This window comes from Doryrhamphus excisus, linkage group LG5 (assembly GCF_037039965.1).
Source record: "Doryrhamphus excisus strain RoL-2023G ecotype Guam linkage group LG5, RoL_Dexc_Guam_v1.1, whole genome shotgun sequence".
Taxonomy (NCBI): Eukaryota; Metazoa; Chordata; class Actinopteri; order Syngnathiformes; family Syngnathidae; genus Doryrhamphus; species Doryrhamphus excisus.
Genome location: NC_136361.1, coordinates 20,092,138 through 20,119,804, shown reverse-complemented (window position 1 = coordinate 20,119,804; position 27,667 = coordinate 20,092,138). Strand labels below are relative to the sequence as shown.

The 27,667-nt window shown below is 40.9% G+C and overlaps 1 protein-coding gene across 4 annotated transcripts in view; it reads left to right on the top strand.

The window, feature by feature from the left end:
• The window catches only part of zfpm2a (zinc finger protein, FOG family member 2a), a 122,362-nt gene that overhangs the window by 26,445 nt on the left and 68,250 nt on the right, over positions 1–27,667 (top strand). For 2 of the 4 annotated variants that reach the window (XM_058054015.2, XM_078790908.1), the window contains exons 1-2: positions 4,349–4,684; positions 10,940–11,041. The exons of 1 other annotated variant lie outside the window; for it this stretch is intronic. In XM_058054015.2, coding sequence (XP_057909998.2) covers positions 4,459–4,684; positions 10,940–11,041 — 328 coding nt within the window. In that variant the 5' untranslated portion in view covers positions 4,349–4,458. Of the gene's footprint in view, positions 1–4,348; positions 4,685–10,939; positions 11,042–27,667 lie in introns of those variants that run through there. One more of the 4 variants, XM_058054013.2, reaches the window with a different exon arrangement.

Below are 27,667 nucleotides of genomic sequence, written 5' to 3'. Positions count from 1 at the left end.
AACGCCGCAAAGTTTGGTTGTACTTCACCTCATATGATGCAGACTCAACCACCTGCAACAACGACCATGTTGTCATCGCAAGTCATCCCATTCCAAACAAACAAAAGTATACAAGTGATTTATTTAGCATTTGCTCCACATGTATCTCGATCAGACTGTAGAACCTGGAAACATATAAAGAAAATCTTTCATATAAAAGATATATGGCATATGGGGAGAAAATGGAATGGAATTAAATGAAATGAACAATTCCTGTGGGGATTCCTGTAGCATATTAAGCTATTAAGAGCAGCATAAATGATATCTATTTCATTACAGTGATCAAGGATTAAATTAGAGGCTTGAGCCCTGTAACATATACACTAAGTCTCCTCTAAGGCTGAGGGAGCCCTCTGCTTCCCAAAGGTCATTATAGCTGAGCAGAGAATATGGCCCCAAGTCTCTTTCCGCTTTTCTGCTTCTTCACTCTCTTGCTTACACTTCTCAACCCCTCACGTACGATGAGACAAAATAGCTTTATTTTATTTTCACACTTTTAACCTTTTTAGATAGTAGAAGTGTTAATCCCCTTTCTGCTGCTGTGGGGGTAAACATAGTGAATATATTGTGAAGCTTACCTGGCTCCTAGTGAGCGTACAATTTGGAAAATTTCAAGATTTTCGATTCTTCTGCATCTTAAGTTTAAAGAGTCCCACAGAGTTTGCGTGTCTTGGTCTGGATTTGAAGAAGCCCGGTATCAGGGCTGGCACAAAGGGCCACTCTCAAGAAGCGGTGCTGGCAGGGGTTGAGGAGTGTGGCCCTGTTTGGATTTTCAGGCTGCATTATGCATTCATGTTTAGTCTCAGGTGCTACGTTTTATCCCCAGGCCAGCTTGGACACATTTTCAATGGACCTTTTGGATGAAAAACTGTATAGGTGGGAGAAAAAAAATGATTTCCATGCTTATAGAGATCTGCTGCTTTGTTCTGTCAGATTCAATTACCTCACCTCTAATTAGGGAGCTATAGAGGGGGCTGGGTTTGTGATCCACATATCACACTGTGGAGCCTGCTGATAATGTTAGGTATCGCTATCACTGCCTGGCCGAAAGCTGCTCACACTGAAGCCGAGTGTGAAAGCATGCCATGAAGTTAGCAGTCGCTCATCCAGTATATGGTAGCATCCAAGCTCAGACTCGGTCATTTGTTTTGCAGGATTTTGTTTAAAAAAATTGTTATTGTTTGCAAAGTTTGGATATAAAGTGGGTTTCTGCAAGTCAGCATTCATGGCCCTGCAAACTGCTATCAAAAAAATGTTGTTCAATCCATACATTCCATTCTTTTTCTGGGTCTGGGTCAGGGAAGCCCAGACTTCCACGCCTTCCAGTTCCACCAGGAGACACACCGTCATCCCTCCAGCGTGTCCTAGGTCTGTTCGAATGTTAGTGGCTTGTTAGCATTGTGTTGCAAATAGGCATTTTTATAAATGTATGAACTATTTATAGATTCTAGCCATTCACTGGTCGATATTGAACGTAACTCTTACAGGAATCAGGGACCTACTGCATGTGTTTTTCCACTTTGCTGTTTCTTTTTAGTTTCCCTGCTCATTCCACCACCTCAATCTGCAGCCTTTCTCCTCATTGCTCCCCTTTTCTCCGTGACTCGATCATTAATCCTCTGTCCATCATGTGGTCTGCGAGTATCACCCCATTTTATAAACTCAGTGTGAGCATTAGCATAACCCGCTCTGCAGCTCCACTCTGCATGGCCGATCCCTATCAGACAGAGGCCATGCCATGAACAAAAGAGCCACTGTGATCAAGCCTGCATTCAGCAACCAATGTCTCTATTAACATTGGCTGCTCCTGGCTGCTGCTCCCACTGCATGACTGTTTGAACAGGGCTGATATTTCCCCCCTCAGAAGTAGTCGGGGGGCAGAGGAAGAGCTTGATGAATGTGGATGATACAGTTCAGGGTGGAGTGTGCACAAAAAACAGATCCAAACATTGACCCTGACAGAGGAGATAGTATGTCCCTCATTTTATTAATGTTATGAACAAGCCTTTATTTTTGTAACTTATACAGAAGTACAAGCGAAATTGTGCAATCATACGTCCATACATATACAACATACTATGCAGTGAGACAAGGAGTGACAGGACGGGATGATTGGGCGATGAAGGAGGGGGAAGAAGGGGGACAACAACTCCAAACTAATCTCCTAAATGAAGGAGCACAGTGTGGGGCCTACAATTTGACAAACAAGTAAAACACATATAGACCAACGCCACAAAGGGGATATGGTTCCCGATGCGACCAGCAGCCAGTCAGACTACCTGCAGCCAATTACGGCGCAAGTCATGGTCCCCGTCATGCCCGCGCAGAAATTTCACATTTCCAGAAATTAAGTACAAATGTTTTTATGTGAAAATCAAAATCTAAGTGTTTTCCAGGGTGTATTCTGCTTTTTTTGTTAGTTTGGGATAGGCTCCAGCTCCCTGTTCTCCTAAACAGAATAAGTGGAAGAAACTGCTGATGGATGGACATAAACAATCTTATTACCAACCCTCTAAAAACCTTCTAGAGACTTCTGTCATTGTACTCACTAGTTGCCTGCCTCTCCCACGCCCACTCGTTTCACTGGCAAAGCTGCTCTGATTGAACAATTTGACCAATTATTGTTTGAGTCACACGAAATGGGAGGAGTTAAACACATGATTAATGAACAAAGTGACCTGAAAAGACGCCAGAAAGCTGTGCAGGTTAAAATAAGACTACCGTAAATTACAAGCATATATCAAAATAATCTGGGTCATTTTAGGCATCTGGGTATGGACTTATTTTTTCTGCTTGACTTCTGAGCATCTCTAAATTTTCATAATTTGAGGCGTTATAACCCCATCATCTGGCTTTTTTTTTTAAGTGAAATGAAAAGCGGAAGCTTTCTGTGGTGTCACTGGCCATCTGAACTCCAGTGGAGTCTTGATAAGAAGGTGAAGCAGACTTTCCTGTGCCCCAGTTGGTCTGCAGAGCCTATAGAAATGCACCAACAAGCGTGGGTCACACACTGAATGTGACAGGATTTTAAACAGTACACAACTAAATATAGCACGGACGCCACTATCAGAAAATGAGTTAGGAGTGTGGTGCTAGTCGTTTAGAAAGTCATTATTCTTATCATTGCTGTCTCTGAAATAATTTCAGGTCCCTCCATGCAATGAATACTATATAATAAACTAAACATGTGAGAATATGAACAAACTTTACTAATCTACGCAATATGCAAGGAGTCGCCATCTGGCCCCTGTAACGGCGCTGACTGAGTGGAGTATTTCATTTTTTCATATTCAGATAGGCCTGCGGTATCTCTATCAGTCTGAAAATGCTCCATTTAGTTCTTATCAGTTAGGGGGGGGGGAGTGAGATGCCCTTATTCTGAGTCTTTTAAACTGCAATTCTATGTCATTTTATCTACCTAATCTTTGTGTCTTATTGACCGCAAAGTTTATCTTTAATCTCCCTTTAGCCTTATCATCACACAACACTGTGGCTCCATTTTGTGAGGTATGCAATAGTGGCGCTGTATTTGCACCCAACAGAGGAAGAATAATTGTATTTATAAGATTAAAATGTTTGAAAATAATTATTTTGCTTGTTTTAAGTATTTCTGAGATTTGAAGTAATGATAAATTAGTCTGGTAACATAGTTTTTTTTTATTAAAAAACACAAAATAAATAAGATTTCACATATTTTGTCTATCTTGGAATTCCACATATGTTTTCCCGCTTGCTCGCGCCTTTGTGTGTCCAATTTCCTTGGTGGCAGCTTTTAACGTCACTCATACAATCTCCCCTTGATACCGCCTTGTTTATCTCTCTGTATCATCTTAAGCGATGCTGGACTCATAGAGTCGTGTCATGGCTCACTTCACTCCTCAGCAGAAGGCATCAGATAAGATCATAAAACTGAATCCTAATTTAAACACGCTTCCTTCTGCAACGCCTGGTCGAGATCTGTGTGCTTCTCATGTCCAGGGCTCTTGCAGATGTAGACCTCTTCAAAGGAGTCGTTTATAGAACTAATGACAAGAACACATCCGGGGAGTCTCTGATGAGGCTCAGATTGGGAGAAATTTAAGATGTTGTATTAGAGCTGACTTTAGTTTTACACTACAATAGAAGAAACATATTAAAAGTGCATTTTGAGCTTCAACACTTTTGATGATTATTCATCCTCAGCAAGAGGAACAATATTTTTTCAAACTTTTCAGTTACTGTGCATTTCCTGCATGGGGATATGTTGTGGTGTGAAGGAGAATAGTATGTGACATGCTTTTTTTTTTCCTTTTTACAGTTTTTAGAAATTCTTTGCAAAACTGTGTTGACAGTCCAACATAAGACTACAGACTAAAATCTGCTAAAAAAAAAAAAAGAAACAAGAAGACATACTTACTTCTTGAAAGCCTCAAGGATCTGATGAAACTGCTTAACATCGGTATGCGTATGTGTGTATTTGTGTATGTGTGTGTGTGTGTTCCCTCAGGTCCTTTGGAGGATGGCCTGGAGGAAGAGGAGGAGGAGTGTATCTCTGAGGAGAACGAGCTTCTGGCCAAAGATGAGTTCTCGGTGGAAGAGAACTTCTCTGCTGAGTTTGAGACGGAGAACATGAACTGTGGGGACATGGAGTACTTCTGCAGCAAAGGTGAGGATCAAATTAAAAACAAAAAAAAAAACGATGATTTCCACATGGCATGTGCTGGGCTCTTTTTGATGCCTAATACCTGACAATCTGTTAGGGAACCCTGGTGTCAAAGCATCACAAGTGAATGGAAGTAACGCCAAAGCCTTTTAACAAAAGTCCTGTTCAAATCAAACCTGGCATCAATATCAGAACTTCTCCAACATCACTGCCTTACTGTAGAAACTGTCCATTTTGATAATTATTCCCGCCCCCCACCCAAGAGCAGTGGTTTGATCTGAGAGATGGCATTGGCAACATTGGCTCGCTTACTGTGAAGGTGCGCTACGGTGAACCAATGCACTGGAGAGCATGGTAGTCGCCTTTGAGGTTGCGCTAAAGCATCGCGGCTACACCTGCTACTGCTCGGAGGTCCAGCGTAGCTTCGCCAGGCAGACCCGGCCTTCTTTGAACTGCAATTCAATTAGATTTCTTCTTTGTGCGTTTGTTTCATTTTGGTCACACCTTGCCATCACAGGATTTAATTTGTGGTCTGCTCCAGGTTACGGTGTGAAGATGACAGAGTTGTCCCACCTTCACCCCCCCTCCCTCCAACCCTCACCTCCTCTAACCCCTTCCTACCTCAGGTGCCCCCCCCCCACTCGCGGATGCCATATATTTGACTTTTTAATGAAGCACCAATTCTTTGAATGTGTGCCTTCTTTCTCCTTTCAAAGGGAAAATTGTTTAGAATAATTTTTTCACACTTCTAAACTGATGTGCCTTGTGGGATTACATTAGAGACGCAGAATTAATCTTTCATGTTTCAGGTAGGCTATGCCCCAGTAATTGTATCAATGTCTTCCTTTTGTTCTTCGGGAAAAGTTGAACGGCACATTTGTTTAGAAATTGCAATTACCAGCAACACTGCGTCTGTTTTTAGCCTTTTGTCTCTGACGTGATGTGTCCTTAAACTTCAAAGTGGAGTGTATAGGTTTGTAATTGCCCGGTAGCCATGATATAGATGCTGCAGAACACATTGGAGGCTTCTGCTGCCGCTGCAAGAAGAAGAAGAAGAAAAAAAAATACAACTTCTGAAAATCTTCAAAGCCACTTGATATTCTCTTTGTTTTGGGTAAACCCGTGTGAGGAACTTGGCCTCAAATCTTCTTTTCAGTCCCGGTGTTTGTGAAGAAAGTTAACAGGGAAAAAGCGTCATGTCAAATGCTGAAATTATTAATCTGCTCGTTGTCATACACAAGCGCGACATGTCAGATTTTTGTATTACTTCTCTATCTACACTTGCAAGCGGCTAAGTCTCCTTTGCCTCTAAGACCCAAATGATGTTTTATCCACATTCATTTTTCCATCATGGCAAGTTTTACACCATCATCAGGTGTAGCCATTTCCCCCATGATCCCTTTCACAATAAGATCTATTTAAACCTAATGTCAGCGTGGCTTAAATTTGCCCCACTTGTGAAACTGCTGTGAATTAAGAAAAAATGCAATCCAGGCAGCATTAAATGGTTTAAGTGTGTTATTCCTCGACTATAAGAGGAAAAGGAAAAGGGACCCCTTGATTAACTAAACCCTCTCAAATGCGATGGCGTGCTGTAATTAGCCTTGTGCGGACTTGAACGTGGGTTTTAAAGCAGCCACTCATCCCATGGCCTTTATCTTGTGCTGCTTTCCGGAGAATAAGGTCTCCCGTGTAAGGTTCCTCCACTGAGCAGCGGCTCTCTGGTCTTAGCTTAGCCTTGTATCTGTGTAGTCACTCTCTGAAATGGGCTTGTCAGGGGGACCTAAAACCTCCATTAAAAGTTTCAGTCTATAATAGGTATTAAAAAGCTGTTGGAACACAAAGAAGAGTACCAATTTTCATTAACATATGAAGCACTTATTAACTTTGATCAGAGTGCGGTGAAGTAGTAAAGCTGCTTAAAGGCGCAAAGGTCAAGAAGTTGAATGCCACCAAGGCTCAGCCATTTGCCTTACCCTTGCAGAAAAGAGACTGCCTAGATAAGTAAAGGGAGCACCTTCGCGTCCCATCTGGGCTGAGGCTTGTGGACCTCTGAATGGATTGGTGGTTGACTTCGGAGCTGGTTTTGTTAAAGGTGACATCACGTAAAGAGCCATACAAATAAACACAATTCAAACTACCTCAAGCCATGTTTGGGGGTAATATAGCCCACAGACGTGTTTCCTGTTGACACACCTGGGTCTGTAATGACAAGAATACAACATTTCCCTTTTGCCTCGTCTTTTCATGCTGTCTATTTTTGATTTTTTGCTTGTTGTCACAAGCTGCTCCGTCTTGTGTCTTCCAAGTGTTGCCTGTTGACAATGCGCATTACTTGACAATTGATTTGTGAATCACCGAGTGATAGTCTTATACAATACTTACATTTCTTAAAGGTTGTCAGGTCTGTTTGTGTCTTTATTGATTTGTGAATGATGCCAGCAACTCATACGGTTTGTACAGAAAAATAAATACTCCAGGTTTGCAATCGTTATCTATAACCACATGTCTTTCTAATATGAACAACAATGATTATTAGAAGGATTGAAGGTAATGGTAATGGTTTTATTTCATTTGAACATGCATCAGATTACAATTGAATGCATCACATAATCAGTTCACAGTTCCACATGTCCAAAAGGAGTAGGAAGAAGCAAAGCTTATTAAATCCTACCCCTCCATCTGGTACTTTTACAGTCAGTAACTGTTACATTTGTACACTTCCTGCTTTCCTAATATAGTTAATTTTTTTTAAATTATTACGAGGTGATATGACCACACAATGACATAATGGGCACCATAGTAACTGTTAGTATAGTGATATATATATATATATATAGCACATTAAAGTCATTGCAAAATGCACACTTAATATCTGAAGGCAAACCTTCCATCGTGAGCTCATCGTGGAGTTTGGTGAGGCCTGATCCGTGCACCGATATCAATATCTGCAGAAAAAAAAATGACACGGATGTGATCTGATATCTCATTGTTATGCCAATGTTGCCAATAATATTGGTTGACAGATATCATCGGACATTCCTAGAAATAACAGAGCGCTACTAGCATCAAAGACGACACCTTTTATGTTACACAGAAGTGATCCCATTCTCCAGCAATGCACCAGGAGCATCTCCTTGACTTCTTCGCCAGTGCTGCTAGTGCCCAGAATGGCCAATGTGGAATTTGAATGCATAGCTGAAGCTGGAGAATATGGGGAAATGCTAATTTGCGGTGCGATAAGATGAATCGAGTCATCCCTTTAGCCCCATTTGACTCAGTGGAGGAAATTAATCATTAATGTTTGTTAAGTATGACAATCTAACTGGGCCAGATCTACATGCTCAGAGACTGAGGCAGAGTGAGATAAAGACAGAGGCTGCAGAAAAGGAGGAAAACTGCCAGATTCTGTAATGATGGGAATTTATTGGCATTTAACGAGACAGTGGGAGGGCATTTTACGGCCACAAATTGAATGCAGTTTCAACATGTTTTTCTGATAGTAGAGAAGTCAACCAAGCTTGACTTTGGAGAAAAAATGTTGGCTATGAGTAAATGTAATCTGTTGCTGCATAATGCCAGTCAGCAAATAAATGCATTATCATCTGACTACCACTTCTGCATGGATGGTAGGTATTTCCCCGTAAAATGAATTCATTCATTCATCGCATTCTGAATGATTACTTTGCTCTTGGGGAGGCCTGAAAAACCTGTCACTGGGTTAAAGTGTGAAAACTTGAATTCACTAACACATAATGAAAGACCGTCATGTATGAAGACTTAAAAATCCTTATATTCAATATTGCTGAAATCGTGCCCTTTCTTTCGCCTCAGTGGTCAGGATTACAGCGCTCTGAGGTCCTCCAGCTCCGCACACACACGGGATTGACATTTTCAAGGGCTTCCTTAGCTGAGACAATGCTAAAAGGGGGAGAAAACGCCAATATGACTTTGTTGCTACCTTGCTCGAGGAATTGTTTGTGTAAATTGCCTATAAGCTTATTGACCTGAATGTGTGTCACGCTGTGTGCGACTGTGATTTGGCTTGAGAGCTGTTCTTTGATAAAGCGGCGATAGGGTGATTTGAACAGCTCACTGGCTCCTCATGCATGCCCGCCAACCCTGCACTCAGCGGGCCACCTCGCACCCCCATCCCCTCTGTTCTGGTTAGCCCCATCTGAGTCTGCAGGGAAAGGAACCGACGTGAACTGTTAAATATGATATGTGAGAATGATCTATGTCCAGGAAACAGACCTTATCTTTATTACTTCATGTAGATCTCAGTGATTTAAACTGTGATTAAATCTATTTCTATACATGACAGGTTACAATAACAAAAAAATGATATTGTTCCCCGTTCCCCGCTGTGCTGTAGTCAAAGGAACGCTGCCACAGCACTTCCTGCGTCTGCTGTGCTTTTTCTTCATGACATTTGTGCGGGGGAACTTCATCAAAGCCCTGTGACATTGTTCCCTGTGACGCTGCCTGGATGCTCGTGTTTAAAATGCATTGCAAACTGTGTCAGATAGAAGGCAGAAAATCCTTAATCACTCCTTAATTAAGGAATCATCATGTAGCTTCGTTTCCCGGGCTGTAATTAAACACTTCCAATACGTTCCGTTACAGGGCTTAGCATGTACGCTTGAGATCAAGGTAGTGCCTTTAATGTTATCTCACTGGCTTTTCTTTTTTTTTTTTTTTTTTAACTCCGCTCCATTGGAAGGAACTGTTGATATGCGCTTTTGTGATCACCATCATAATACGAGCTAATAGTATGTAACTCCTTACTGCCATACTCAGCCCAACAATAAATAATGGGGGAATTGTCGTTTTTGTGGCTTCTGTGATAATATAATGGGAGGGGGGGGGGGATGCCTGTCCGAGTTGACACTTGCATAAACAGAACTGGGTCGTAATGACCGCATGCGGTGGAAGTAGGACATATCTTCAAACTTCTTTCCAATAATACTTTTCTCTTTAACATCTCCTCAAGTAGGAGGACGACAGCAGACATCCCTTTGGCAGTGTTTGCTTCCTTTGAACTGAACCATGTCAAAAAAATCCAAACAAGCTCGAGTGTGCGCTTGATGTGAAGATTAACTTCACTGAGGATAGACAGTGACACTTGAAGTGTGATAAGAACGCTTATATGTGTAGTTAAAAAAACTATCATAACGGAAAAACTTGACACTGCTGTAAAAATATAGCGTATTTTCTGGACTATAAGTCACACTTTTTTTCATAGGTTGGCTGTTCCTGCGACTTATACTCCAGAGCGACTTATGAATGAAAAAAACGTTTATGTCACTTAAACACCGGACGCCTTTTTTGTTCATGTTTATTTTTTGTATTGCTGAATAACCATTGTGTTAGCATATCTTACATCTATTCAGCCTGTTCTTTATTCTTTTATTATTGTTAGAACTTGCCTTCCAAGAGGATTTAATGTCAGTTTTGGTCAAGTAGTTCTTAAAATAAATTATCCGCAAAAAATGCGACATATAGTCCAGAAAATATGGTATATGAATTGATGTTTTGCTTACCATTTAGTGACATCTTACATCTATTCAGCCTGTTCTCTATTCTTTTATTATTCTTAGAATTTGCCTTCCAAGAGGATTTAATGTAGGTTTTGGTCAAGTAGTTCTTAAAAAAAAATGCGACTTGTACTCCAGAGCGACTTATAGAAACTGTGACACTGGATGTAAAAACAATGAGCGCATTAAAGAAGTTCTGGTGATGTTTAATATGATCGATATATGGCAAAATACTGTAGACGTGTGCTCATGTTGTGGATAATGAGCAAAATTCCCCCCAAAAGTGCAATTTTCCTTTAACAAGGACTTTGAGTACTTACATCCTGAGCGAGATACCCAAATATATCCTTGTTATGGTCTGTATGAATCAAAAGATGGTATAACACACATTCTCATTCAACAGGAGATCAAACGTTAACAACCACCTCTCCCCTGCACAATGCTTTCCTTCCTGTTCTATGGTGCTTCTTCCTCTTCCTGCAAGCACTCATGGGAAATCCTTTGACACAAAAGTGTGCATCTGGGCCTGACGAGCTTACTACTATTGTGCCAATGCCCTATGCATAAAACCTGGTCTCATACATAAGTACAAACATAGGACACCTCATGTTGTGCCATCGTCATGTATACTCTCACTGTGATTCGTACAGATGATAAATGTAATCAGTCATGCTCGATTTATATTGCTCGTGTGACTTTTTTGTATTTGTATGGTTTGCAGGAGAGGAGAACGGCAACCGAGAAACAGGAGAGCCAGAGGTGGACGGCCAGGCTGACAAGACGAGGCATGCTGCAGTGGGGCCAGACGAATGGGATGGTCCAAGTAAGCAAGCCAAGTATTCTCCAAGCAGGCGTGTCAAACTCCCGGTGCCGTGCATGTTTTCTATCCAGCCGGTCACTGAAGCAGGTGATTTTAATGAGCCACACCTCCTTCACTTTGACGGGAGGAGCTCATCAATTAAATCACCTGCTGAAGAAATTGGTTGGAGAGAAAACCTACATACAGTGAATACTAGTATACCAGTAAGTAGAATAGTACAACAGGGGTGGAAGAGATTGACATTTGGAAAGTAATGAAACATTGTCTTTGCATGGTGACTTAATCTAACAGAAATGTACAGTCTATGCAAATAACAGTAAATGTAGGCCGCATTCAGTTATAACATATACAGAGTTTGGCGTTTATGTGATTCGGTTTCCTATGAAAGTGATTTCATACAGGCAAACAATTTGTGTCCCTTGAATTAGGTGCCCCAACAAAGCATCCACAAGTTGGTGACTTAGTATCTGTGTGTAGACAGATTACAGCCAGAGAATCCTTTAATCGGGAGGAGATGCTTGTAAAAACACTATTGAATTCAGGAAAGATGTCGCAAACTACGAAGGTAGCGTCTGTTACAACAGGATCGGTAAGGCAGGAACGTTTAAAGGGGACCTATTATGCTTTTTCCACTTTTCTGACCTATAAATATAGTTAGAGTTTTAGATAAGGTTTGTGCATTTGGAAGTGAGCCCTGATAAAAGTTTGGGATGGCTCAAAACGCCCGGTTTCAACGACATTTCACACTGGACTGTTTGGAGAACATGGGCCAGTATGCAGCTGGACTAGCCGAAAAACCGTTGCCTTTCCAACGTTACTCGGTCGTATCGAAGAGACAGAAGAGCAAGCAGTAAGTAAGAATTTATCAGTGTCCTAACTGTATTTATTTTGTGGAAGTCATGGAAGAAAAGCAGTTGTCTGTGTAGCATTATAGAGTGTGCATACAGGGAAGGCGGTTGCTAATAGTCATTTCCCATCACAATCAGTGGTTCTACCAGAGTTTTTTAAACACTGGTAATCCTGTAAAAAGAGTGTAATGACCACATTACACGTTATCGATGCTGTAGAAAACCTAATGATAAAATGATATAGCTACTTACCATTGAGAGACGACTTGAAGTAACGTCTTTTCTTTGGAAACTTTAGACTATCCGATCTCTACTTCCGGATCTGATTCGGGATCCAATACATATGGCTGTCTGTTAAAAGCTGACATTTACAAGTAAGTTCAAGGGAACTACTTAGTTTAAATGTAAATAAATAAAGTAAGTTTGCATAGTTTTGTGTTAATATTTTGAACGGACTAATTGGAATGACATTATTTAATTTTTTTTTTTTTACGTTTTGGTTTGACTTTTTGGAAAGGATTAATAATGAAAACCGAGGTTCCACTGTACTAGCATTCACACTACTTTTCCTGAAAAGTAACATTGTTTTCACATTTTTTTAAGATTCCAAAAAGGTGACTTCCTCAAAGTGACGGATAATACATCGAACAAGATAGTTGCATGGCAATTACGTCTCAGCACGCCCACTGCTGAACACTCAAAACATGATTCCATTTAATGTATAAAATGACCTCAGGAATTTATTGCAGGTAAAGGCATTTGTGAAACGAGAGAGAGGAGGAAAAAAAAAGAGCGAGAGAGAGAAAAAAGTGGATTTGGGCAAGTTGTGCTTGCTAGCTCAAAGCCCCCCGGGGTGTGTATTTTATACTGACAGTGAATCAGTGTTATCGCACCTATCAGATAATGCATTTATCATTAAATTTCACATTTGCATTTAAATCTGGGGAAGGAAATGAGCATTGCTGGCTAAAGATAAGAGCGCTAGGATGACAGTAATAAACCATCACTGTGATCAGTCAGGAGACAGGGCTGAGGGGGTCAGCTCAGAACTATGGGGGCCGTGACAAAAAGAAGGCATCAAATGCCGAGAAAAGACACTTTGGGCCGAGAAATGCTGAGCTTAAAAATACGACTTTGAAAAGAAGGAATGGATGCAGCGCGGTCAGATGTATGACTATAATTATTGCTCCTACTTAACCATCAGAATGAGATTTACAGGCTCAGAAACACACTGCTTGACTGCAGACACCGGACTTAGTCGCTTGCATACACCGCGCATAGTTGAACTGCTGAGGAGGTGATGTGAGACATGTTGCCCATTTCATGTTTTACTGAAGCACAGCCCGAGTGGTTCTGAGCTATCAAGCAACATTCTTCCACACCGGTGTCCTAATCTCTGCTGTATTACATTGTAAAAAAAAAAAAAAAATGGCGCTTCAACATTCTCCGTGCACCGGCTACAATTCCGGAGCAAGGCTGGAAAAAAGAAAATCAACATATTGCCTTGAATATTTGTTTCTCTACTGTATACTGTACGCCACCATTATACTGAGTGATCCTCCTTTCCTGTGTTTTTTCATTAGGCAGCACAGAGTGGGCAGAAATTAATCTCGCAGCATAATAATGCCATTCACTCTGCCATCATGGCTGCCATGAAAGGTCATTTCCCTTTTTAATTTTTCCCATTGTGTTGCAAAAGTCAGATGGGCATGTTATAATTTGAATAAAGAGGCGAATCAGACAATCAGATAGGGCCGTTTGAAAAGACATGACTTCCTGTTCAAAGCGATTAAAAGTAAATTTATTTAGTTTGCCACTGTCTACCCTTTAATCTCTTTGTAAATGTTCAGATAGTTCCACATTCAAAAAGTTCTTTGTTATTCTTTGGCTTAAGTTAAAGCAGGTCTGATTATGATCGCCCACAGATAATTTTTAATCACTCCACGTGTGCATCTGAATAGAATGTGTAATGGCCGTTCCATAAAAAAAAGAGACAAGCCTTTTAATGAGGTGGGTTAACTCGGAACATGTCCACCTGCTTTGGTGATTCTATTGAAACACCTCAGTACACTTTCCCTTTTGCTGAGTAACAACAAAAGCCTTTACAACCCACATCCTGTAATTGAACATTTCTTCTTTTTTTGAGTCGCCGCATTTCATCTCCACTTTGCACATATCAAGTGGCTGTCCGTGATTGGCCCTTGTTCTGTGATTGTCTCGTAGTCTGCGGCGGCAGAGAAGCATGCACGATGACTCAATATTAATCTGATAGCTGTCTCTGTTGTTCGGAGTGCCGAGTCTCTGATGTGGAACACCCAACGAGCTCCCTTTCTCTCCCCTTGTCTTTACAAGTATGTCCTTAAGCAAATCTGCACGCTGATCTTTCCGTCTCATGTTCATTTCTCGTCATGGTACTTTTGCAATCAGCCGTTGATTTGGAAGATAGCGTGTCATGCTATTCTTTTCGTTTTCACGGACCGGCAGTGATAGGAATCTGACTCGGTCTCTCTCATTCCCCTCCGCTTGCTCTGCTCTAGGCTAATTGGAAAATGGCATGTTTTAACTAGCGAACTTTGCTAATGAACTTGTTAGCAGCCTTATCAAAGTGCTTGAGCATGTAAACCACACCCATGATACAATGTCATAAGAATCCATGCTTTATTAAGAGCGCAGGCGTTTTGAGTCATTTAAACGTTGTACTTCCTGTTGGTGTGTGCGGTGCAGTTGATTGACGCTGGTGTGGCAGTCAGTGTGTCGGCAATTAACAATCAGTGGCTTTATTAGCCCAGCCGAGTCAATGCCGCATTTTTTTTTTTTTCGGGAATCTTCTCATGATTCTGTCTTTGCATGCATTTGACGGCTCTACACAGAACATAAATATCACTTCCAGAGAAATAATAATTGCACTCTTGTATTAAAGTCTCTTTTAAAGGGAAAGAAATGATACATGGATGTTTTGGGTTATTATGTTTTGTTGCCATGCAGAAGATGCAGCAGGAGCAAAATGTAACAAAGGATGATCAAAAGCAATGTGGCCACCTTGTCAACAAATCCTTTCACTTGGCTGTCCCAGGCAGCCAGCATGGACCACCTTGCTCAGCTCTTGCTGCCAGTTGACCATTGGCCAGGGGTCAGCCAATGAAAGCTACCGGACGGACGGTCTCACACATACACACACACCAAAATAGAACTCCATTGTCACCCATCCTCTTCCTTCCCCTTTAAAGACATCAAACATGCACATACTGGAAATGGAGCTTGACTCTTCATGTAAAAAAAAAAAAAAAGTCTCACTTGTAACTCCATTCGTAACCCACCCCTCTCCCCCAGATCGCCCCCCTTCTTTACAAAAACATTTCAGGTTTAATGCACATATGTCATAATAGGAGAACAGGAGGACCAGATGGCCACGATACTTTGGCAGGTGGCTCAACAAATGTTTGCGGTTGCCTGTGCAGCTATTTATGTCATGGTGAAACAAAGACACACAACTATTTGCTCAACAAGAGTGGGACCTTGTTGTGGTCCAAAGGGATCATAATATAAACCGGCGGATGAAACCTATTTGCACCAATCGGTCAGTAAAATTAACTTTGAATTGCCTTCAATTCACATAGCAAAAGCTTATTCTTGCACACAATATATCATTTTAATTACCTGCAATATACTGACCATGATTCAATGTTTTTTTGTGTTGCATGTTTGTCTATCACATTTTGAGGTGGTTGCTTGACAACTCAGTTTCAGATCAGATGCAAAATTTTTCATTGGATTAAAGGGGACCTATTAAGCTCATGTTGCGGACTCCTATAGAGCAGGTACACACAATAACCCGCACAGAAAACTCTCTCAGAATCACCAAATACAATAACTTCTGTCTGAGCTTGTTTCGTAAAGAGAAGCACAGCTTGGGGAAGAGATGGGGAAGCAGACCTTGGGTGATCGCGTATCGCGCTTACAGCCATTCCCATAAGGAAGCCCGCTCCTCTGTGACATCACAGTTTTGAAATGGCCTCCGAAACACGAAAATACAACATTGCACCTACATTTATAGGTCAGAAAGTTTGACGGGTACTATTTAGTGCAGCTGCCAGGTGACGACCTGTGAGGCGTGTTTGTCTTAAATTACACAAACTCAGATATTTGTCTTCTTGCACAGCTGTGCATCGTTTTTCTGTCCTTGTTAGACCCAGTTTGTGCTGCTCTCTTAAGGGAGTACTTAACAGCATGGTAAGATATTTTAGTTTTAGTAAAATTTTTAGATGAGTTTTTTAATAATCTATTAGCCTTATGAAATGATGAACTTGGAATAGCAGCCATACTAGGAGAGGACTGACAGGTGTTGATAGTAGGCCTCTATGCAGAGACCTATCGTTCTTTGAAAATCATCTGATTAATTTTAATTGTTTGTGAAATGCATGAAAATGTGTTTTTCTTTGGAAAACAAAGAAATTTGCAAGTGATCCCAAAGTTTTGAGCGGTAGTGTAGGTGTTCTCTGGCAAATTTCAAAAGGGCTTGTACATGTCCCTTTTTGAGCAGCAGGACCTTGTGGGCACTACAGGATGGTTATCCATCCATTATAGTTACTGATACTGTTCTTGGTGGCAGTAGTCCCAGATCGGAAAGATATCATTAATCAAAAATTGCATCTGGTGCAGCGCACAGTAGAGTACACAGTTGAAAAACATGACAATTCAAGTCCCGTCACTGTAAACAAGACACTTTCCAACTTGGAACTCAACTCTTTTCTAAAGTCAGGGCGCAGTCAAGGGAGGGAGGGAGGGAGGGGTGCGCCAAAACGAGGGGAGAGAGACAAATGGAGCACCCAGATGCAGATTAGGCTGCTGAAGATGAGGGTGTAAAAGGGATTTAATGGTAGGATGGATTAGAGAAATCCTTGTAACAATGTTAAATAATTATGGTTCCAGCCGAGATCAAAGAGCCATTGATTGAACCCCTCAAGCCTTCAGCACACGGAGTCTTAGAAAGCAAAGATTGGTAAACTAGTGCACAGACCACTCTGGCTCCTCCACTTAAATTGGATTGGAAATATTAGGATATAGATGAATCCTTCAGGAGGCTTTCGCAAAGCTTTTGTCACCGGAAATGTAGCTTGGGAACGCTATGAAAGGTTTGATAGTGTACTGTCTCGACAGAATCGTAAGACGAGGGTGTTGCAGCTGTCTCGACTGATACCTAAGCTTTTTAAGTAGACTTATAGACACACTTGACTGTTATATCAGCAAACTGGAAACTTTCTCTGCACGACGCCACCTCTCCCCACTCCACTTCAGCGCAACCGCCTTCTTGTAATCAAGAAATTTGGACGTGCATCACAGCAGTTTTTGTCTGAGAAGAAGGTTTTTTATCTTGCACCTGAAGGGGTTGATTCAAACGTCTTTTGACAAGTCTCGCAAAAACATGAATGACACCGATTACTGACGCTGATAATGAAATTCCATCATGAGTTTCGCTATGAAGCCTTGACAGATTTGAAGTTGCCATCAAATACATACAATGTTGTTGAAGGTATCACCTGTGTGAGAGAAAAACTATCCTCTCACCCCCCCCCACACACACACACATACATTCACAATGTGTGATTATAATGATGAAATATGCAACAAGAGATTAGACAAATCACTGTACTTCTGTACTGCATTGCCTTGATGCAAATTTAGTCACTGATCCGCCATACTAAGAGGCTTTATGGAGGAACTTCATGGTTGTTAGTTATATAATCTAAAATAGGGCAAAACTGTAATCAGTGTTCTTATCATAGAAGGAAGATGTCACCACATTCAGTTCTAGTCTTGTGCTGATGCGTGGGATGCGGCACAGTCACAATGCTTCTAATAAGAACATTTAATCTCGACCATTTTCCTGCATATCATCTGAATTTATGTCCGTAATTACAATGCAATGTTTTTTGTTTTTTTTTTGCTGCGATTTCATAAAAGCAAGTCCAAAGAATTCCAAGAGAAAATGAGACTTGTCACTAAATATGAAGCGGACTTAAAACACAGCTGGTGGTGCAGTTTGTGCCCCCGGGGGGGCCAGTCACCCATTGCATCTTCCTTCAGCTCTTTGAATGTGTTTGTTCTGCAATGCTCACCCTTGCAGGCACTATGGCTGCACACGTTTTTCTAAGAGGTATCATTGTAATTGGTTGAATATTTGATGTGTGTATTTTGTATCAATATGGAGACGCTCACGTGAGTAATACTAGGGGAATAATACTAGGTAAACTCCAGATTGCTGAACTGAAAATGACTTGCTTGTGGAAATTTTAATTGCTTTGGGCTGAAGTGTATGAGTGGATTTGGTTTGGAGTTGCTTTTAACGCATGAATTTTTGTCTTTTCTACAAGAGACAAATTTACTTTCATCCTTAAAGTTATATTTTTATATTTGATCAGAACTTGCATTCATACATTCTTCATACAGTTGTTCCTCGCGCTTCAAATTTTGCGGCTTCACTCTATCACAGTCTGCAAAGTCGGCTGGGATAGGCCCCAGCATACCCATGACCCTAGTAAGGATAATCGGTATAGAAAATGGATGGACTCTACCACATTTTTTAAAAATAATTATTTGTCAAAAATATGCACATTAAAGCAAATTTTACAGCATATTCCAAAGACATGCATGCTAGGTTAATTGTCGACTCCAAATTGTCCATAGGTATGAATGTGAGTGTGAATGGTTGTTTGTCTTTACACTACCGCTCAAAAGTTTGGGTTCACTTGGAAATTTTTTTGGCCAGTCTGAGATATGGCTTTTTCTCGGCAGTCCTACTATGAAGTCCAGCATCCTGAAGTCGCCGCTTCACTGTTCGATACTGACACTGGTGTTTGACGGGTACTATTCAGTGTCTTTGTCTTAAACTGCACACTCTCAGATACTTGTCTTCTTGCACAGTTGTGCATCGTTTTTTCTGTCCTTGTTAGACCTTGTTTGTACTGCTCTCTGAAGGGAGTAGTTAACAGCATGATAAGAGATTTTAGTTTTAGTTTGGATTTTTTGATGGGTTTTCTAATAGTCTATTAGCCTTATAAAATGATTAACTTGGATTAGCAGCCATACCAGGAGATTGATGCAGAGGACTGACAGTTGTTGATAGTAGGCCTCTATGCAAAAATGTAGATTGTTCTTTGAGAATCATCTGATTAATTTTAATTGTTTGTGGATACTGTAAATGAACTACAATACAAATATAAGACGTTCAAAAAGACTCATTCAGAATGATAGGTCGTATTCTAGGGAACACATTTATGCCACAGACGAGCACAAGTCATATTTTTGTCTGCTATATCGAGTAATCGTTCATCATGGTTGGGTCTGGAACCAATTCAATAAACTATTCCGATACCAATTGTCCTCATTCGGGTCACATGTGAGATGGAGCCAATCCCAGCTGAATTCAAGCACGAGGCGTGATACACCCAAGTCTGGTTGTTAGTCAGTCGCACGGAAAGGCCATCTCATGCAATGTAAAATATCTCAAAACCGAACCCCCGAGACTGCTATTTCACACACATGCCGACGCATGTCTATTGACATTTAGTGTTGTCATGCTCCGTGCTGTGAAGGCCTGAAGATACACAGGAAAACACGTCGGACACTTTCTCGTAGAAGGCTGGAAAAGGGAGGAGTCGGCTTGTCAAGTGAATTAAAATTCAACATAATGGTGGATGATAACGACAATAAAAAGTTCATAAAAATGGTATGTCCTTCCTGATTGCAGTAGTGTTGTGGTATTCAATTATAGCGTTTTTATTGGCATATTAATCATCTTTACAAACAATCCGGTGTTAATTAAAGCAAAACACGGATAAAGACGTGTTGCCGGATCATCACTGCGTTTATCACCACACGCAGACTCGCAGTTAAGTAAATTTAGGCTGTGAGATGAATTTCAATGGTTCATCCTGTGTGTGATTGTGGTTAACTTGTTCATGTTTGAAGACTACCAGTTTAGTGGGAGTATTTTTTTGAAACCTTGTAAGCGTACTTAGATTGAATTCATGTTGTTAAATGTCATTTTTTTTCTGTAGATCTTATGATGAATAGCCCTTTTCAGACCAGTCAGGCTGAAATTGTGTGGATTTAGATTTGAGTGGGTAAAGGAGGGCAGTGGAGCCATGTGACATCTCTGTACACACAGTGCATATCTTTCTTTCCACCCTGTCTCCTTTAGTGGCTTTTTTTTTCTGTTGCCTCCGTGTATTGCACATTGATGGAAGGGGATGGAGATTATTCAGGATCTGGGCTTCTCTAATCATAGCTGGCTTCCTGTACTGTCATTCAGCACAAGTGAGAAAATGTCTTGGTGACGAGAGCAGGCAGACAACCATGCAAGTATTTAAGTTCCAGCAGTCAAAAAAAAAAAAAAAAAAAAACTCGAGGCATCTGTAAAAACATGTCGCTTGTCCGTGTCCCACTCTGTGAAGCAACTTTATCAGCTCAAGCCGTTCCCCCACTCGGTGAACTGGAGGGCTGGCCACCTCTTAACTTAAACATTAGATCTTTGTGGTTTGAAGCACTTGGCTGCTCTCCCCCCTACTACGTATGAAAAAAAGGCCGGTATCACTCCACCGTTGCTGTGTCCATCACCAAAATCACACTTTATGGAGAACTTGTTTCTGCTGTGTTAGCCTGAATCCAAATGCACTCAAACAGACTGTTGCGCTGGACCGACCCCCGCTTCCTCTTTCGAAAAAAAAAAAGGCATGATGGCAAAAGAGGAGAAGAGAAAGAAAGAGAGTGAGTGGGAGAGAGATGAAGATGGAGGAATTAAAGAAAGGGTGAAGGGGAGGGATGGATGAGAAAAGTCAAAAACCGCCACATAACAATGCCAGAGAAAAATCAGAACATTTTCCACCGAAAGATGGGCCATTTCCAAATCCTTGTGCCCTATCAGACAAATTAAAGTAAATCAAGCATGAAATGAAGCAGAAGAGCCCGGAGATAAGGCTCCTTTAAGTCGTTTACAGATTAGGACAGAGAGAGAGAGGTGCATCTGGTCTCTGGCAGTGAAGGAGGCTAGTTTCTCATTTCACAATAGCAGCCTGTGTATAGGATTACTCTCCCCTGTCACCGACATGAGGAGCGGTGAGGGAAAAGATGTCCAAAAATGTGTCTAAATATGTCCCCTTGGAAAGGTTTCCGAGCTGAAACCTGTCAGTGTTGGCCTGATGTGACATCTGATAAGCAAACATGTTGGATTTTGACCTCCGTGTAACATCGTTGCCTTGTTAATTGTTTCAGCCTCTTCACCTTTTCTGTTTCTCAAGTGGCTTCATTGCAGCACGGCTTAAAATTCGAATGAATTCCGGATTGGCTGAGCGGTGTCATGTGATTGTATGGTTGTCAACTCCTATGTGCATGTTAAGCGCACCTCAGGATTGGGGGAGGCGCACGGAGGAAGTAGTGCTCGAAATACCATTTTATTTTTCCATGATTGATTGGCTTTCTGACATGGGGTGCTTAATTGCTGCATCATTTTTCATTTCCTGTTTTATGTAAACAGATTAATTATTGTTTTATTTCAGTACTGGCAAATAATCCAAAGCTAATTACGGAGGAAGTTGCTCATGGAGGAATTCTTGCAGTGCACAGGCAGGATCTAAAAAACTCCTTTTCGCGCTTTCTCACACACATGCACCCACACAAGGCAAGGGTGCACCGCTCTTTGAGCCCTGGCGGGATTTAGTTTCACTCCTTCCGTGTATCTTTTCTAGGAGTGATGAGAGGTGGGGTCGGCCGCTGCGCTCCGCTCCCACTGAGAGGTGGCCCTGTCACGGGGTAGCTGCTCTCCAAAGCTGCGACCTTGACCTTCCAAGCCCAAGTCTTAGGTTTAGCTCCTTTATCACACTATCTTCAGGCATTTAAAAATACTCCTGAAACTCAATGATTTAACCCGCTTTTACGCTGTTCACATCAAAACTGGATGAAAAAAAGCTTAATCCATCTTATCTGTTGGCTGTCAAACTGCTTCGGCTAAAACCTACTCACAAAAGACAACTAGGTCACCCAGGAAAAAAAAGAGAATTCCCCGTTACCCAGGGGAAGTTGCATCCTAGTAATTGACTTGGGAGGAGGTTCAGGAGCACTTAAAATAGTCTTTTCCTAAATTAACAGCAGAATACTGCTATGCAGCGTTAACTATACTCTCATAATTACAAGTACGTCATTGTACCTTTTATGGCTTCTGTAGCTACTGAGGTTCTACCCTGGAGTTGACAGTTGGGTACCAGGTGCACCCCGACCCTAAGTCAGCTGGGATAGTCTCCGGCATACTCCCCACGATTTCCTGTGAGGATACTACCACATATGTTTCACGAAGGTACATTTCCACCAAGTACTACAGGCCAATACAGTAAAGTCTCGTTATATCGATATCGGTTATAACGAATTACTGCTTATTACGATACTATTTTCATTTCCCGGCAAATTTCTAGTCTTTTATGATATAATTAGTTATGTTTGTACGATACCCGGTTATTATGATAATCCGGTTACTACGATGCCCTTTTCATCTCCCGCCAGCCAATTTGGTCTGCTTATATCGATACAAAAGCAGCTTAAATCAATCTTTGCTTAAGGATTTCAATACCAAAAAAGAACACGGTGAACAGAAGAACCAACTGACATAGCATACACACCTATTCCAACGAAGACACAAGCGTACAAATACATGTATTTAATTGTGTTGTATTCAGATATCTTTTTATCGCTTGCAATAATCACTGTTTTTAATATGTACATGCTGGCGTTCGTGGTTTCTCTGTGTATAGAATCTATACACACGAGAGAAACCACGAACGCAGTTGGTTCTTCTGTTGCAGGCATGTGTTTGGCCAGCTATGTGGGGCGGGTTGAGCATGACCTGTGAACCAGGAAGTGCGGGAATCGGTGTGTGTGCTGTGCTCTGGTGGTGGAAGTGTGAAAAATAAAGTAAAGACTGGAAGCAGCCGTTCGCCGTGTTCTTTTTTGGTATTGAAATCCTTAAGCAAAGATTGATTTAAGCTGCTCGACATTGTTCTATACTATAGAACAACATCGAGTGCATTATTGCCCACTTTTAATGCAGTTCGGTGCAGGATCGGATATATCGACAGTCCGGTTATATCGATATTTTTTCCGACTCCCGACAATATCGATATAACGAGACTTTACTGTATGTCAGTACAGCAACCAGAGAAGTAAGATGGTTTAGGTTGCATACTTTGGCACTTTTTGAAAATAGAAATGCAATTAAATGCGTACCCAACTTAATTCAACTACAACAATCCATCGTAGTTTATTGGTACATTTCCGCAGAGTACAATTTCTTAATGATAAATCAAATATTTTTGTAGTTAGAGCATAGAAAAGTTGTTGAAGTACCTTTTTATCATTGAGAGTGAAATAACACCCATGACAACACCTTTGCACTCATACAGTATAACTAATATATACGAGTGAATAATCCATTTGAAACACCAGACATGTGCTCGTGTGTGTTGCTATGAATGTGCTGAGTGGCAGGTGGACAGAAAGTGATGTTATGGTTTAATTATTTTGAACATTCATACAGTTTACATTGAAATGCTTGATGTTGCAGGTCATATTAAACCATGTAACAGCATGATTTGTCAGTTATTTTCGGGATTATAAGTCGCACTTTTTTTCATTGGTTGGCTGTTCCTGCGACTTATACTCCAGAGCGACTTATAAATGAAAAACTCTTTATTTACATAAACACTGGACACTTTTTCTGTTTGTTTATTTTTCGTGTATCTGAATAACCATTGTGTTAGCATATCTTACACCTATTCAGCCTGTTCTATATTCTTTTATTGTTAGAACTTGCCTTCCAAGATGACGTAATGTCTGTTTTGGTCAAGTAGTTTGTAAAATAAATTACCCACAAAAATGCGACTTATACTCCAGAGCGACTTATATGTTTTTTTCTACCTAATTAAGCATTTTTGGCCTTGTGCGACTTATACTCCGGAGTGACTTATAGTCCAGAATATATAATATATATCTGATAAACCAACCAAATGAGTTTGTTGTTTATCTGATTTTTTTCAAAGCAATTGTCACCTATAACTTCAAAGTTGAACTTCTTATCCGTGCTGTTTTCACTTTCTTTCTGTATGAAAAGAGTGAACAGAGAAGATGGCCCCTGAAAATGCATCTCAAGTGAGCATCCCATCAATTTCTCATTCATCCTGACACCCGCAAGTGGAGTAATGCCCTTCTGATGGGTTGGAAATTTAGCAAAAAAAAACATTGAAACAAATCAGATTGCAGCTGGAGTGGTGTGTGTCCTCTAGATGATTTTGGTGATATGAGCGATATCTTTGCATGAGGACAATTATTCTTTCAGTTTTGCTGTCTCTTTACATGCAATCAATTGAAATTGCAGCGCTTCCCAAAAGACGGATGCCTCGCAGTAGTTGTCAGCAGGCCAGCTGCTTTCTTTGCCAGGCTTTTGATTGAAGGGAAGACTTGACAGCTGGTATATTTCATTTGTTCAATGACACCAAACAGTGCGCGTCCTGATAGTGTACTGCAGAATCAAATTCTTGCCCGTGAGTGTAGCTCTGCCATTTCTAACATATATAAAGATGGCGCCTCTTCATTAATATTAATACCAGTTTAACCAAGAATTTGGGCTATTTTGGGCAGTTTGTGGGGATGTCGAAGCCTTGAGTGTTAAAAATAATTTTCAGATGAAGAAATTTTAGGTACACTTTTTGAGTACCTTTCTCCAAAGCACTCCTTTATGGACACATTTCAGATTTATTTGAAAAATTCTGAATTTTACTGTTCATAATAACATAAAAAAATATCATTCAGGTCACAGTTGGGCCAAAATATTGGACTATTGGTCACGGTACCTACAATACCTCTCCAAATTGTTGTACATACGCCCATGCACCATCAAGGACTAGTGTAGAATTTGTCCAGAGTTCCACGACCGGGACAAAAACCCCACTGCTCCTCCTAAAGCCGAGATTCAACTATGCAGCAGATCGTACTCTCCGGAAGCCCTGAATAGACCTTAGCAGGAAGGCTGAGGACTGTGATGCCATGATATTGGGAACACACCCTCCGGTCCTCCTCCTTAATAAGGGGAACACCACTCCAGTCTGCCAATCCAGTCCTGGAAACACACTCAGCATCTTTTTCCTACTCTTTGAAGGTTCTTGGGCCAGCACCCTGTAGGCAGTTCGGGGATGATAGAGGTGGGTAGTGAGGAAGAAGAGGACAAAGAAGATGAGGCGTAGTGTGTGGTGGCTGGGGACGGAGGAGGGGGGTCTTCAGTGTTTTAAAACAAGTGCCTGAGATAGTGTGAGCTGTGGGTTATAAATGTTGCATTTTGCTCACTGAGACCTGATAATAGCAGTTTGGGTTGGGGGGGGGGGGGAGTTCATCGCTCTCTTATCAAAGCTCTGTGACATTTCTCCTTCAGCTGTAAAATTTCATATCACATATTTGCTATGAAGATGTGGCACCTCCTGTTGAACCGATACACTTCATTCCATTTCACTCCGTATGCCTCCCGTGGTCCATTAATTTATAGACCATTTGCTGGTTCTACGACACTTCCTATCAGGTGAGATGAGCGGAATGCAAGAACATCTCCACACAGGTTATTAAACTTTGAGGAGCAGCCATTTATTAGCTTTAATTATTTATCAGATGGGATTATCTTTCATATACTATATAACACATTTTTCAGTTCCCTTTCGAGGCATTGCTACTAAGTAAACACCAGAGCAGCAGATCTTGGGGGATTGCAGAGTTTATCTGGCTTACAGCCATGCCCATATAAGGAAGTCCACCCCTCTGTGACATCACAAAGAGGAAGTTATACCACGCCTTTTGAAACCGAGCGTTCAGAGCCATCCAAAACTTCTCTCAGGGTTTATTTACAAATGTGCAAGCCTCATTTGGTATCATTTAATACTTGAATACGACATTCTAACTACATTTATAGTTCAGAAAAGTGGAAAAAGCATACTAAGTCCCCTTTAAGGACTTTGTAGTGTGTAAGTTATGTCTCGTGAAAATACAACATATGGCTAAATATGCACAGCCACCTCGTTTACAGGAGAAAACTAACCTCATTTGGGTCATTCTCTATCTCTTTCCGATGATGACGTCACTATAGTAATGCCTCGTTTATTAACGGTTAATTTGTTCCAGACCTTACAATAAGGGAATTTGGTCAAAGTAGGATTCCTCATTTTTAATATTTTTATAGTTTACCTGTTTCCGACTTTCTAAATATGGTCGTTAACATTATTAGAGCCCTGTCGACATGAACTAACACCCCATAGTCACCTCTGTACTTGTATTACCCAATATAGTCATAATAGGAGTAAATAATTCATTCAAGACTCGTGTTTTTGTGTGTTGCTATAAATTTTGCCCTTTCCACTATCTGAGTGAACGCCACAAAATTCACAATATCTTGAAATGCATCTTCTTATATTTAATAAATTTAGGCAAAAAATCTGTAACATTGGTTTTACTGTGCAATTTTCTACACCAATTATTGACCGTAGTCAACAACGAAACATATTTTATGATTTAATATAGTTTAGAAAAAACATGATGGACTGAAACTACGAAATTGGATGCGCAAAGTGGCGAGGGATGACTCCATATGAAATGTACATACGTACATATAAACCTGTTTTTTCCACAGTGTTTTGCAGTTAGCTCTGCACTGTGACAAACAGTTTTCCCTCCAAAAATCTAGATTCCGCATCAGCAATTTGATTAAGCAATTTAAATTTATTACAAGACATCTCTCTAGGCTAAAAAATAAGTGCGAAAAAAATCACTGCTGCATATTGTGTGCAATAAAAAAAATGTCATTTTGAATTACCAGCAAATAAAGTCAAATAATAGAACAGAAAAGCATACATGAACAGCCAGTTTTTTCCAAGAGATAACAAGATGGTGGATAAAATGGGAGTCCATATCTTTCAAGGACACATGAATAGTCTATGCCCATTTATTCTTCAAACCATACCAGACTGGCACTCTGCCACCAAGAAACTTATTTGTATTCCGTCATATGGCACTGAAGAGAGAGAAGAGGCATCCTATTCTTCTCCACAACAACAGAAAATGGACACAACTGCACCCAAAAAACAAGCAGATGCCAGCATGGAGCATCTTGGGTGCTATCTGAGGAGGATCTCGCCACACAAAGGGACATTCATTGGTCTGCCAAGTATCTGTGGAGTGCAGGAACAGACCCTAGAGTCTAGCGACAGATGATGATCTTATCGAGGGAGGGCTGGTGGGTGTGTGGATGTGGGGGGTGGGTGAGGCGTAGAGGGTGAAGGTGGTAGGGAGGTGTTGGTTTGGGATGCAGAGGAGGGAGTACGGCCTCCTTATTGTATATTTTAGTTTGGCCACATGTTTGGCTTTTGAAAATTGGATGACAAAAAAGTGGTGCAAACACAAGGTTGGTAAACTCTAGTCAGTAATGAGATCGCTTCACTTGTGTGGCTTCAAAGGAAGCTAATTATGACTGTGAGAATACCTCGTAATAATAACACATTGGCATTGTATAGGTATATACTCACAGACGGCACAATTAGAAAATACATGAATAAATTCTATTCAATTCAAAACCTGTTAAAGTGAACATGCAAAATACAGTTTGTGAAGTCAACTCATTATTCATCCATTTTTTTTTGTGGGGTCCATGAGTACCTGCAACATCTGCGACTAGCCATCTGTGCACCGAGGTCCTCAGGCAACA